The 15,912-nt window shown below is 32.4% G+C and overlaps 1 protein-coding gene across 1 annotated transcript in view; it reads right to left on the minus strand.

Moving 5' to 3' along the window:
• The window catches only part of nova2 (NOVA alternative splicing regulator 2), an 83,744-nt gene that overhangs the window by 12,663 nt on the left and 55,169 nt on the right, over positions 1–15,912 (minus strand). The window contains exon 3 of the mRNA XM_073817476.1: positions 13,426–13,592. Coding sequence (XP_073673577.1) covers positions 13,426–13,592 — 167 coding nt within the window. The remainder of the gene's footprint in view (positions 1–13,425; positions 13,593–15,912) is intronic.

A 15,912-nucleotide genomic window follows, 5' to 3' on the forward strand; every position in this document is an offset into this window, starting at 1 on the left:
TAATATATTGGACAACATATTTTTAAAGATGGAGCTCATATGGGACCTTGGACCACAACACCAGTCATGAGGGTCAATTTACTATTCAAAACTATTTGAAAATCTGAAATCCGAAGGCACAGAAAAATCTAAATATTGAGGAAATCGCCTTTAAAGTTGTCCAAATGAAGTTCTTAGCCATGCATATTACTAATCAAAAATTACGTTTTGATATATTTACAGTAGGAAATTTACAAAATATCTTCATGGGACATGATCTTTACTTGATATCCTAATGACTTTTGGCTTAAAAAAGTATTAATGTTTTTTTGGGTGTACTTGTGCTACTTAAGACTGCTTTTGTGGTCCAGGGTCACATATAAGTTCTCTCACAATTTAATGAACTATAGGTTATGTAAATAATAATGTAAATAATTTCACTATTAATTTCACCTGATGCTGATTTTGATTCCAAATGTTTCTATTAAAGTGTAGATCTTTTATTAAATAAAATAAGTGTACTGTAATTTTACTATTTATTGATGATAGTATAATTAATTATTTTAAAAGCTGAAGTGGTCTTTTATGCTAATCAAGGCCAATTTGAACAAAAATAACGAATAACAAAAAATAAAAACAGAACTATTGTGAAATAGTATTATAAATTAAAAAACTTTTTCAATTTAATCTATTTTAAAATGTAATTTATTTTGCACAACTGAATTTTCAGCACATATTGTTCCATTACTCTGATCCTTCATAAATCATCCTATGCTGATTTGATGTGCAATATATATATATATATATAAATTTTAACAGTATAATTTTTAATCTCTCTCTTCTGCTCACCAAGCCTGCATTTATTTGATCCAAAGTACAGCAAAAACAGTAAAATTTTGAAATATTTTTACTATTCAAAATAACTGTTTTCTATTTGAATATATTTTAAAATGTAATTTATTTCTGTGATTTCAAAGCTGAATTTTTAGGATCATTACTCTAGCCACATGATTCTTCATAAATCATTCTAATATTCTGATTTGCGGCTCAAAAAAGATGTATTATTATTATTATTATGTTGAAAACAGCTGAAAAGAATTCTTTCAGGTTTCTTTGATGAATATAAGGTTCAGAAGAACAGCATTTATCTGAAATAGAAATCTTTTGTAACATTAAAAATGTCTTTATCATCACTTTTGATCAATTTAAAGCATCCTTGCTAAATAAAAGTATTAATTTCTATAATTTCTATTCCAAAAAAAATAGAAAATTATACCGACTCCAAGCTTTTGGATGGTTTTTATTTCAGAAAAAAATGCTGATCTTTGAATCTTTCTATTCATCAAACAATCCTGAAAATATGTACTCAACTGTTTTTAATATTGATAATACTACTACTACTAATAATAAATGTTTCTTGAACAAAAACATCAGCATATTAGAATGATTTCTGAAGGATCATGTGACACTGACGACTGGGGTAATGATGCTGAATATTTAGTCTTGATCACAGGAATAAATTACATTTTAAAATATATTCAAATAGAAAGCAGTTATTTTAAATAGTAAAACTATTTCACAATATTACTGCTTTTACTGTATTTCGGATAAAATAAATGCAGGTTTGGTGAGCGGAAGAGAACTCTTTAAAAAAACATTAAAAATCTTACTGTTCAAAAACTTTTGACTGGTAGCATAAATAAAAGTAAAATAAAATCTTACTGACTCCAAACTTTTGGACAGTAGTGTATTTAAACATCTAGCCAACAATCTAACATTTACACTAAATATCCACAATATGACTTAAAAAAATCAAATTAACTATTAGCATAATAGAGTGCAATTTGTTGCTACATATAGCAGACCCAGCTCTTCCACCTTTTTTATGACGCCATCATTTTCGATGATGGCATTTGGCAGGAGAAGTGCTGATATAAATGAGTCTATTGGGTAGAAATCGAGCAGCGTCGACACATATGCAGGTTAATTTCACTGAATGCATCCAAGTGCTGAGCTAGAGGAGGTGGAAGCCTGCTACGTCTATCTATAAAAGACTGAACGGAAGAGGGAGGCTGAGACAGAGAAATAAAGAGTGCAAGACGGAGAGAGAGAGAGAGAGAGAGAGAGAGACGCTTGCTGCCACTGCGCCACCAGTCATCTGGGACTAGAAGCCTTTGATGAATTGTCGGGAGGATGCTGCAGGGGGTTGTGGGTAATGGGCAATGAAAGATTGGTCAGCCATGAAGGACATGTATGTACTCCTTATGTAGACTGTGTTACTTTGTTCTATTACTGCTCCAAAAAAGAAAAAGAAAAGAAAAGTAAAGTAAAATAATGAGAGCAGCATCTGAGACTAGCAGAAATTAATCAAAGGATATGGTCTTGTTCTGTGTGGGTTTTTGCTGAACGGGCAGATGAGGCCCCGGGAGGCTTCGTATCCGGCTGCGCGTTATAAAAACCGTTCCGCCGCTGCAAAAAGCAATTCAAACTTCTTCTGAACTCCTTCGACTGATGTGCCAGCAAAACACACCCAGTCCTGAAGGTGGCAGGGGTCTCAAACGGTGTGACCCCTGGCGCATCTCGGCCCGATTCGGGCACACAGCAACTGTTCTCCCCCTCCCAACCTCTGTCCCCGGAACAGTGCCTGACTCTAGAGCCGTAGCTGTTTGCACTTTGAAGTCTTAAGCGCTTGCCTTTGGGTTAATCGCCTGTCTCCTGATCCCGGGCTTAGCCGCCCATCTCTGTACAGCATCTGCCTGTGTGCTCTGGCTGCTGGCATTGACAAAGAAAGGAAAAAAAGACTCCACACGAGTTAAAAATAACACCCTGTCCTCCTCCTCCTCCTCCTCACCTTGGTCTTATGACTGTCGTGAAAGGTTGTTGTTTGCTAGCGAGGGTCTTGTACGAGTGGTCGACTCTCAATTTTCACCCCCTATAATTCTTTCTGTCAGGTTTACATGCAGCAACTTGTGATATGGCTGATTTTCATTGTTGCTGTTCTTTCGAGCACAAAAGCAAAATGCAACAAGCTACTCACTTCACCTGCACACTGTTTTATTAGAAATTACTATTTCAGTCTTCACACTTAAAATTTCACATTGATTTCAGTGTTACTTAATGAAATTTACTAGCAATTTCTGAGTGAAAATTCATTCTACATCAATTTGTTTAGCTTAATAAGTCTTGTTATGCTACTAAATGGTTTTTATTTTTAGACATTACAGTGCTAAAAAGGCTACTTTTTAAGACGTATCAAAGCAATTAACATCATTTTTGAGTGTAAACAACAACAGTTTCCTCCATAAATATTCGAACCGTTTTAACCGTCAGCTTTCTAGACCGCATTTAATAACCCTAAGTGAAATCACAAGGGGTGACGCACCCAAAAATAGTCTGTCCTGTAATGACCGAGCTCATAGTAAGCTCCCCCAAAATCCAGTGTACTGCTCTTTCCAATAGTACATATTTAAATTTAAGAGTTTCAGATTGACATTAATTTGCATAAACATCTAGAATGTGACATAAATAATCTGAGATCTTAATTTAAGTTAATAGTTCATCCAAAAATTAAAAAACTGTCATTATTTACTGTGTGGAACACAGTAGACAGAAGAATGTTTCAGCGTTTTTGTCTATACAATTGAAGTCAATGGGGTCAAATGTTGGTTAAAACATCACTGACTTTCATTGTATGGACAAAAACACTTTTCTTCTTCTTTTTTTAAAAAACGTTTGTGCACCACAGAAGAAAGTCATATATGTGACCCTGCACCACAAAACCTCTCATCAGGGTCAGTTTTTAGAAATTGATGTATGTTTTGTTAGGAAAGGACAATATTTGGCCGAGGGACTATTTGAAAATCTGGAATCTGAGGGTGCAAAAAAATCAAAATACTGAGAAAATTGCCTTTTAAAGTTGTCCAAATGCACAATTACTAATCAAAAATTACATTTTGATATATTTACGGTAGGAAATTTACGTGGTACATAAAGTAAACTTGCATCAGAAAACATCCATCTCAGCATTTGAACTGTTATCCTTGATCTCCCCAGAACCCAAACGCAGAGCAACACCAAATGAAGTATGCACCTTACGGATGCATATTTAATAAAGATCTAATTTATTATTGATTTTTATGCCATTTCAGACAGCTCAAGTCCTGCATCCATCAAAGAATGTTACAACTCCTATCTCCAGGGGTCCGGCTCAGGATTAGAGATGCGCGAGCTTCGGATAGAGTACATCCTCTCACACATAGATGATATGAGATCACCGCAGTCCAATATCAATGGGACGACTTGCTTTTAAGGTTGGTGTGACACTAGCTGTGAGACTTGATATAGACATGTCAATTCTTCTGAAAGAGCCAATATAATCCCTGATAATAATACTCATCATTCTGACTTATTAATATCCCCTTATATCATACATGCTATTTCAGGACTTGCATATAGAATGAAAACAATATTTTTTACACCTCTTTTGACAAGTGTTATCACATTTAGTGGTTATAAAATAATGTTTGGAAATTATTAATGACAAACAACTGAAAAAGTCTGAATTTTTTATAGAGAATATATCTTTGCCATGGAAATTAGGTGCAATTTGTGAGTGTAATAATTATAAAATTATGTCTTTAAATTATAAAGTGCAACTGCAAGACAAACTCAAATTTTAAAGATGCACAAAACTAGATGAAAAATTCCAATGATGAAAATTATTTTTTTTTATTAATAATATATTTTTTAATAATTTTATTGAGATTACATTCACCAAAAAGCAATTTCTAGCTAATTAAATATTTAAAAAAAAAATGAATAAAAATTGTTAATTAGATAAATATATATTTTTATAAAATAGTTGATAAATTAATAGAAAAAGTATATTAATTTTAAACATTTCTATGGCTTTTCAGGGCCTGGAAACCACAATTCCTGATATTTCCATTGTATTTCCATATTTTCTGTGACCCTGTAAAAATCATAAGAAATCATAAATTATAAAGAGCAACAGCAAGAAAACAATTTTTCTTCTAGTTTTGTGCATCTAAAAAAATGCTCTTCATAATTTATTTTGATTTCTTTCATTCATAAACTATTTTATAAAAAATGATATTCATTTATTCATAGCTAGAAATGGCTTTTTTGTGAGTGTAATCTCAATAAAATGATTTATGATTTCAGAAAATTATTATTAATCAAACTAGTGGAAAATGTATTACATTTCCCTTGTAGTTTTATAAAAATTTAGTTAAAATTTCTTATGATTTCTTATGATCTTATGATTTTTACAGGGCTGTGGAAAATATGGATTATTCAAAATGTGGTTTCCAGGCCCTGAGAAGTCATGGAAATGTTTAGAATTAATATATTTTTTTCTATTAATTTATAAACTATTTTACAAAAAATATATATATTTATCTAAATACACATTTTTATTTCTAAACATATTTAATTAGCTAGAAATTGCTTTTTGGTGAGTGTAATCTCAATAAAATTATTTCTAAAAATTCATATTAATAAAAAAAACTGGAAAATGTCTTAAATTCATCTTCCAGTTTTGTGCATTTTTAAAATTTTAGTTTTCCACTTGTTTGAATAATAATATATCATATATAATATATATTTTTTAATATAAAATAATTTTGAGTTTACACACACAAAGCAATTTGAGCCAATTAAATGTTTTTATAAATTAAACAAAATATTTAATAAGGTAAATATATTTTTTAAAAATATTTTATAAATTAATAGAAAAAAATATATTAATTCTAAACATTCTAAACATTAATTCTAAACTTCCATTAATTCTAATGGCCTGGAAATCAGAATTCCCTAATATTTCCACATTTTCTACAACCCTGTAAAAAGTGAATGAAAAAATGAATGAAAGATCTCCATGTGCTTTCCACAAAAACGCTGTGACTGTATAAACAAACAACCAACAGAGTCTGCAAATACTAAAGACACACAACACAGACGGCATCTGTCCTTTCCTTCACCCAAAAGAGATTTGATGCCCGGCATTAGAGGATGTACTTCCTTGTCGACATCCAATGTTGTGTAAGACTCTGCCTCCCCGTTGGCTCTTCTGGAAATGAGATCGATACTCCGTGGAGAGACAGTGACCTTTTTCCTGGCCGGCTGATGGATTTGAAGGTTAAAAAAGGCATAAAATATTTTAGCCAGTCGCCAGCCCTCTAGAGAGCAGAACGGTGAGGGGAGAGAGGGAAAGGGAAGGCTGGGCTATTGGGTGAGAGTTTTTTTTTTTTTTCAGTTTTAGATGTTATAGCAATTTTCCTGATGTCGCTTTTAATTTAGGAGACGAGCAGAGAACACAGCAGTGTTTCGCTTGGCTGTCTATGTGTGTGTGTGTGCGGGCGTAGAGCTCCAATAAGAACTTTTATTAGATTCACGATGCAGGATAATTAAATAGGCTGGCTTTGGTGGTGTCGTGAAGGGAAAGGATGGTTTGAAACAGCACAGGCACTTAAGGCAATCCCACTGATCAATATAATAGAAGTAAAGCTGTGGCTTATTACAGAAAGGCCAGCGATGCATGGAGAAAGTCATTATTTTCCCTTTGATGGCGAAAAATAGAGATTACAGGGAAATTGTTCCACTTTTCAAAGTCATAAGTGAAGCAGGAGGAACCGTTAATGGTGTCCAGAGCCAAGTCAAAATGTTCATAAATATTATGTGAATATGCTTCAGTAGCTTCAGTCAGCTGATCCATAAAGAGATAGTTTAACCCAAATGAAAATTAGCTCATGATTTACTTACCCTAAAGCCATCATAGGTGTATATGACTTTCTTCTTTCAGATGAATACAATCAGAGTTATATAAAAAAATGTCTTGGCTCTTCCAAGCCTTATAATGGCAGTGAATGGCTGTTGATTAAAAAGATTTTAAAGTGCAATAAAGTACATCCATCCATCATAAGAAGTAGTCCACAGGGCTCCGGGTTAATAAAGGCCTTCTGAAGTGAACTGATGCTTACGCTACACCTACGTCATCCACTGGAACGCCACTAGTGGAAGCTAGATATTACGGCTTTTAAAATTTTAAATATGGATATTTTTCTTACACAAATGCATCAATTCACTTCAGAAAGCCTTTATTAACCCCCTAGATCGGCGTGGAGTACTTTTTATGATGGACGGATGCACTTTATTGGACTTCAAAATCTCAACAGCCATTATAAATCTTGGAAGAGCCAGGACATTTTTAATATAACTTTGATTGAATTTGTCTGAAAGAATAAAGTCACATACACCTACGATGGCTTTAGGGTGAGTAAAAATTTTACGTTACTGTAAAATAAAATTTCAGGCCTTTCAAGGACTTTTCAAGCATTACTTTTTTGATTTTCAAGGACTTTAATCAGAGATCTCACTTATCAAACAATGTCTTCTCTTTCAAATTCTAAAAAAGATAAACAGATAAATAAAAATATACTAATAAAACAAAATGGCAAAAATAAATTGAAGAATATGCAAAGTATTACAAAGTATACTACACTTTTGCTACAGTAAAATCACGGTTAATTTGTATTTGTGTATACTGCACTGCCTTAATTGTTTGATGTTTTTTACAGTTTAAAAAAAAAATCTGAAAAAAAAAAAAAAGATTTGCGAAACTGTTCTGAAATGAAATCCTGATCTGAAACAACTTATTCGCTACAGTATATGCGCTCCAAAGTCCCGAACGGAATCAAATGATTCACCATACGCGCTCCGAAGTTCCAATCTAAAGCTAAATATTAGCAAACCTGCTCCAAAGTCCGGATCTGAATCAAATGATTCGCCATACATGCTCTGAACTCCCAAACTGAATCAAAAATTTGCAAACCTGCTCCAAAGTTCTGATCTAAATCAAATGATTCACGACCCATGCTCCGAAGTCCCGAACTGAATCGAAAGATTTGCGAACTTGCTCATAAGTTCCGATCTAAATCAAATGATTCATGATCCATGCTCTGAATAATGATTTGTGAATCATAATTTCAGATCAGGACTCAGTGTCGATTGGGAATCATTTGACTTAGATCTGAACTTTGCGTATTGCAAATCATTTGATTTAGACTGGGACTTCAAATCGCGAATTGTGAATCATTTGATTGAATCATTCAATGTGTGAAATGATTCACGAACCTGTTCCAATCTAAACCAAATGATTTGCAATACGCGATCCTATTGGAGCACTTCTAAATAGTGAATCATTTTGCAATGCGTTGGTTTAATTCTTTTGCAGTTTCGAAAATCTCAGTTTGACTGATAACTACGTGCTTTTTCAAATCATTACAAGCCATGTCAAAATTCAAAAATAAATGACTCTTTTAATTGGATCTGGCTTTTGCTAGTAAATCGCTTGAAATAAATAATCTAAGTCATGAGTGTGAATCAGTCGAAGCAGGTCCAGTGTAAATGACTGAATAGATTTGGTTCATCTGTTCCTCTTTTCGCGTCTTCAGCAAAAACATTTTACCATTTACTCAGCGAACTGTCAGTACTGCTACTGGCTTAGCTCACTAGTTTTATGACATTATCTGAAATTAGCAAAAAAAAAAAAACTATGATGTTTTTTAAATTGCGTGAACACTTATTTCATAGATACATTGTCTTTTCAAGACCACTTTAGGAATTTTGCTATTTTTAAGGGTTTTCCAGGCCTTACATTTCAAAAAGTCAAATTCAAGTACTTCAAGAACTTTAAAGGGATAGTTCACCCAAAAATGAAAATTTGATGTTTATCTGCTTACCCCCAGGGCATCCAAGATGTAGGTGACTTTGTTTCCTCAGCAGAACACAAACGAAGATTTTTAATGAAAACCGGTGCAGTCTGCCAGCCAAATAATGGATGTGGATGGGCACCAAACCTTTAAAAGTAAACAAAAACAGCACAGACAAATCCAAATTACACCCTGTGGCTCTTGACGATACATTGATGTCTTAAGACACGAAACGATCGTTTTTTTGCAAGAAACTGAACAGTATTTATCTAATTTTTTACCTTTGATACACAGCCACGTCCATCTGTCCTGAGCATGAGCTTGTCATCCGGATCGTGACATGTGTACGCGCTCTGTCGTAGAATACGCAAACACCGTAAGCGATCTGTCGCGTGTATACGACACTCATTGTTTACACAGTGCACAGAGATTGTGTGTATAGCGGCTATTCCAAATGGTAATTACTTGCGCTTATCCTGATTGTTCAAACCAATTTAAAGCTAAAAGATTACGTTTGCTTGCGCAAACTCATCTGGGACTTTTCACCGATTTCCCCTTCCGGCGTTTGCGTATTCTACGCCAGAGCGCGTGCACATGTAACGATCCGGATGACAAGCTCGTGCTCATGACAGATGGACGTGGCTGTGTATCAAAGGTAAAAAATTATATAAATACTGTTCAGTTTCTCACAAAAAATGATCGTTTCGTGTCTTAAGACATCAATGTATCGTCAAGAGCCGCAGGGTGTAATTTGGATTTGTCTGTGCATGTTTTTGTTTACTTTTAAAGGTCTGGTGTCCATCCACATCCATTATTTGGCTGGCAGACTGCACCGGTTTTCGTTAAAAATCTTTGTTTGTGTTCTGCTGAGGAAACAAAGTCACCTACATCTTGGATGCCCTGGGGGTAAGCAGATAAACATCAAAATTTCATTTTTGGGTGAACTATCCCTTTAAGCACCTTGCACAAACCCTGTATCCCTTTAATGAAAGTAGAGAATATGTATTTCTTTACTCTTGAATGATTGAGAATTATTGTAATTGCAATATGCAGTACTATAGATTTTCAGTTGAATAAATTACATTAGAATTGATTTGTTTGGGTACGCCAACGTTTGCTCACTTGTTTATCTCTTCAGTCAAGAAAATGCAAATGCCCAACTGCAGTGATTTACTGTGTCTACCTATAGACAACATGAGGGACTCTTGTCTTCGTGTGCATTAATGGTTCATTTCCTGTGCGGATGGGAACAAACAGGATGTGGGAAACAGGCAGAGGAAAAGATCAGAGGAAATCTGTACAGACCAGAGGAAGCTGCTGCAGGCTGGCACTTTAGCATTTGAGTTTAGTTAAACGCTGTTTGAAACAATGAGGCGTCCATAACAATGAGCCATCTAGATGATCGGATTGATTTCCTGTGCTGCTGGGCGTGTGGATTAAGTTAGGTGTCAGCCATGCTACTGCCCTGACCATTTGGTTGCAGGCTCAGCGGTTGACGTTCCTGACCCTAAATCAGCAGCTGTTGCTTAATATGACTTCAATTCTTGCCCTCGATCTCTCAATCAGTGTGTGCTGCAATGAGATACATGACACGACAGCCGCACGTGTGGTGACAATTGGAAAAAGAACGCAAAGGGAAAATGCAAGATCATATGACCTCAGTCACATTACACTGTGGACCAGATTCAAACCAAAAGCAAATCGCAATTCTGACCAGTGCAGAATAAAATACTTTAGGGCAAAATAAAATATAAAATAAAAAAAATAAAAACTGTAAATATAATATTGAATAATGTATATATAATATACTTGTAAATAATGTAAATATATACACACACACACACACACACACACACACACACACACACAGAATATGACTTTTTAAAAATTATTTTTTACATTTAATTACAATTATATATATATATATATATATATATATATATACACACACACACACACACACACACACACACACACGCTGGGTTTTATTTGTAGCAATAGCCAAAAACACATTGTATGGGTCAAAATTATTGATTTTTCTTTTATGTCAAAAATCATTAGGAAATTAAGTAAAGATCATGTTCCATGAAGATTTTTTGTTAAATTCCTACTGTAAACCTATCAAAATGTCATTTTTGATTAGTAATATGCATTGCTAAGAACTTAATTTGGACAACTTACTTTGCACCCTTAGATTTCAGATTTTCAAATAGATGTATCTCGGCCAAATATTGTCCTATCCTAACAAACTATACATCAATAGAAAGCTTATTTATTGAGTTTTTATATGATGTATATATCTCAGTTTTGTAAAATTTAACCTTATGACTGGTTTTGTGGTCCAGGGTCACATATATAATTGAATATATATTTCCATATATATTATTTGAACAAATTACAATACAGTAAACATATACCTATTCATGTATAAAAGGGCAAAATTATATATTATATAATATATATTTAATTTATAATATAATATATATTGTAACTATAACATACAGTTGTAATATCTTTATATTATATTTAGAATATATTAATGAATATATATTTTCATATATATTATAAAAAAAACAATAAAATACTATATACATATTTGGTAACACTTTAGAATAGGTAACACTTATTCACTATTAACTACGACTTTTCCCTCAATAAATTCCTAATTTGCTGCTTATTAATAGTTAGTAAGGTTGTTAGGTTTAGGTATTGGGTAGGATTAGAGTTGTAGAATAAGGCATTAATATGTGCTTAATTAGTACTAATAAATGGCCAATATTGTAGTAATATGCACGCTAGTAAGTTGTAGTTAATAGTGAATAAGTGTTACCTATTCTAAAGTGTTACCACATAGGTATATATAAAAGGGCAAAATTAAAAATATAATATGTTTATTTCAGAAGATAATATATATTGTTATAACACAGTTGTAATATCTTTATAATATAACTGAATATATACTTTCATATATATTATTAAAAAATAATAAAATAACATACCTGTTCAAATATAGAGCAAAGTTAAATTTTATATAATATTATATAGTTGTGATATCTTTATCATATATTTATAATATACAACTGAATATATATTTCCACATATATTATTAAATATTATATATTTAGAGTATGTATGTGTATATATAGTAATAACACAGTTATAATATCTTTATAATATATTTATAATAACTGAATATATTTTTCATATATTATTAAAAAATTACTAATAATAAGTATATATAAAAGAGCAAAATTAAATATTATGCATATTTTACAATATAATATATATATTTTACATACAGTTGTAATATCTTTATAATATATATATATATTCACATTATAGATATTTTATAGATATCATATAAGTGACCCTGGACCACAAAACTAGTGATAAAAAAGCAAGAGATTTATATTTATCATCTGAAAGCTAAAAAAAAAGCTTTTCATTGATGTATGATTTGTTATGATGGAACAATATTTGGTCGAGATACAACTATGTGAAAATCTGAAATCTGAGGGTGCAAAAAATTCAAAATACTGAGAAAATAGCCTTTAAAGTTGTTCACATGATGTTCTCAGCAATCCATATTACTAATATTACTAATAACACAAAAATAATACTTTGATATATTAACAGTAAAAATGTGCAAAATATCTTCATGGAACATGATCTTTACTTAATATCCTAATGATTTTTGGCATAAAAGAACAATCGATAGTTTTACCCTACAATGTATTTTTGGCTATTGCTACAAATATACCTGTGCTACTTAAGACCAGGGTCACATATATTATTTATAATACAGTAATTCATTATAGTATTGAATATATATTTCATTATAAATTAAATTAAACAACACATTTGCAAAGCATCAATGCCTATCTATCAGTCAATCTTGTTATTTCAAGGAAGTTATGCCTCAGTTGTACACCCTCATGAACAATTTTAATGCATCTCCACAATCTACTCTCTCTGCATCCTTGTGTAAAATATAGCTTGTCATATTGCACAAAGCAGCAGAATGCAGAGAACACTCACAGTGATGCTCTCCCAGCAGAGACAATAATGTGCACTAAAGTGAGATGCGTTGCTCCGCTGATAAGCCCTATAATTACATGCATAAATAATTAGGTCGGCAACTCTGCAGGGGTAAGCGTCTTGGACTTATGTTCTAGGAATTCAGGTTATGGCCCTGTCTTCACAGAGACTGCTCAATAAGCACAAAGAGGACACTTCCTTAATGGACAGGCTTAACTAAAAATTAAGAACAGAAAACGGCAGCATGTCGTAAATTATTCATGAATACAGCCAACTCTCTCTCTCTTTGTCCCAAGGGTAATTTAATTAAGCAAATGATAAATAAAGGAGAAGAATCATTGATGTGGATGACAACAATGCAGGAGCACAGCAGATCAATGGACCATAATAATGGAGTGACCGGTGGCGATAATCTCCCAAACAGAGCCGGTACGCAATCAATGACTTGTCTAATTGAAACACACTCAGAACCTTCCAGAGTTTGTTTGCTCGTAACTCAAGTGGGACTTGGTTGACTGAGTTAACTCAGTTTATTAGAAAGAATGATATAATCAAAATGTCCCTCCTTACTTCATTTCATTCTGGGACTATATTCATGGGTCCGTGGGCTTGTGCTTTTTATCATAACTTATAAACAAACAGGAAATAGGCAGAGTTAAAAGAAGTGAGGCCTCACCTGTTTGACACGGTCAGGGTTGACGGTGGTCTGTGGCTGAAGTATGCTAACTGGCTCTGTTTTCTGAGCGCTCTGCGGCATCTCCCGCACCTTCTCCGCGATGAAGTCGTGGACGCTGTTCAGCGCCTCTACAGTGCCCTGGATCAAGCAGACACGCTCTGTTGTTCCTAAAAGAAGCAAACAAAGAGAATTACAGTTTAGGCTCAATGTGATTTACAGATGTTGTCTAAAGCATGCTGTAGAGTGATTAATAAAATGATATTTTTCTCAGTGCAGTGATGAGGTGAGGGCCAAAGGAGCATGTTTTCTGTGTAATAAATGAGAAACAGGTTTCCAGAGCCTACTGCATTGTTCCAACAAGCTTTTGTATTTTCCACGTCAACTTAATTCTTTAAAAAGATTTTTTTAATCACATGACGAGCTGAAAAAGACTTATTCTCAAATGGTTTCTCTTAGAGATTCAAATTTAGGGCTGTTAAATCGATTAATCGTGATTAATCACATCCAAAATAAAAGTTTGTGTGAGTTGTACATATGTGTGTGTACTTGTGTATTTGTATATATGTACACGCACAATAAATATATGTACATATATGTTCATATTTATTTGATTTACATTATATATAAAGACACTACCAGTCAAAAGTTTTTGAACAGTAATATTTTTTTTTCTGCTCACCAAGCCTGCATTTATTTGATCCAAAGTACAGCAAAAACTGTAAAAAAAATTAATATTTTTATTTGTTAAAATAACTCTATTTGAATATATTTTAAAATGTAATTTATTCCTGTGATCAAAGACATTTTTTATTATTATTATCAATATTTAAAACAGTAAATTTACAAGATATTTATAATGTTATAAAATGTTTCTATTTCAGAAAAATGCTGTTTTTCTGAACTTTCTATTCATCAAAGAAACCTGACAATTTTTTGGTTTCAACATGATAATGTTTTTTTGAGCAGCAAATCAGAACATTAAAATAATTTCTGAAAGATCATGTGACTGGAGTAATGATGCTAAAAATTCAGCTTTGAAATCACAGGAATGAATACATTTTAAATTATATTTAAATTGAATATGGTTATTTAATGAAAATGGTATATAATATTTTTTATATTTTACTTTGGATCAAATAAATGCAGGCTTGGTGAGCAGAAGAGACTTCATAGAAAACAAAAACTTTTGACTGGTAGTGTATAAATGTATATTATATATATATATATATATATATATATATATATATATATTATATAAACATATATTTCTTAAATATATACATGTATGTGTGTATAATCATATATGTGTGTGTATTTATAAATAAACACAGTACACACATATATTATGTAAACACAAACTTTAATTTTGGATCTGAATAATCACGAATAATCACGATTAATCGCTTTGATAGCACTAGATTAAATTAACAATATAAGTGTAAATTCAAGACAACTGCCATATCATCAAATAAAATATAGTAAAATAAATTAAAATAATACATGAAATATACAAATATTTACTAAACAAAACAATATATAAAAATATTTTAAATAATTATTGTCAGATGACCAATAAATAAAGTATTGTTTAAAAATTAGGTGTCGTTAAGATGTTGTATTCAGCAAGGAAGCATTAAATTGATTAAAAGTTACAGTGAAGACATTTATAATGCTACAAAATATATATATATATATATATCAAATAAATGGTGTTCTTTTGAACTTTTCTATTCATCAGATAATCCTGAAACAAAAAATCAGCATATTAGAATTATTTTTGAAGAACACACTAAAGAATGGAGTAATGATGCTGACAAATCAGCTTTGCATCAGAGGACTATATAATATTTTAAAATGTATACAAATAGAAATAAGATACGTTGAATTGTAATATCACAATTTTACTGTTTTTACTGTACTTTTGATCAAATAAATGCAGCCTTGTTGTGCATAAGAGACAAAAATCTTACAGACCCGAGGTTTGTGTGTGTGTGTGTGTGTGTGTGTGTGTGTGTATATATATATATATATATATATATATATATATGCACACTTTAAAATTCCATTTTCCACTTTATACAAGGTCTCTAGTTATCTATCTATGCATATATTTCCCATGAACCCCTACACATTTCTGCAGTAACCCGAAGTTGTACTACTGCTGGTGTAAGACTGAGGTCGTTCAGCATGTTCTTGCGATTGATGGGGTTTGGAGCTAAAACGTTGATGGAATGCTTTTTTCCTTACATAGAAGCAGCATAAAATATCATCATCTGACAACACCGGGAATCACTGATAACAGAAGGCTTACTTTCTGTTTTTGCTCGACTAAATCTTATATTATGGCGCATTGTTTGTATGACAGCCACGTACGTCGATAAGTATCAAATGTGTTATCAGAGAGTGAATCTGTCAGTCAATGGGCTATCAATCACATTACCCTAGAGACTACAGACATTGTGTTAGGAGACAAACAACTAGCATTAG

The sequence above is a fragment of the Garra rufa genome, chromosome 14 (genome assembly GCF_049309525.1).
Source record: "Garra rufa chromosome 14, GarRuf1.0, whole genome shotgun sequence".
Taxonomy (NCBI): domain Eukaryota; kingdom Metazoa; phylum Chordata; class Actinopteri; order Cypriniformes; family Cyprinidae; genus Garra; species Garra rufa.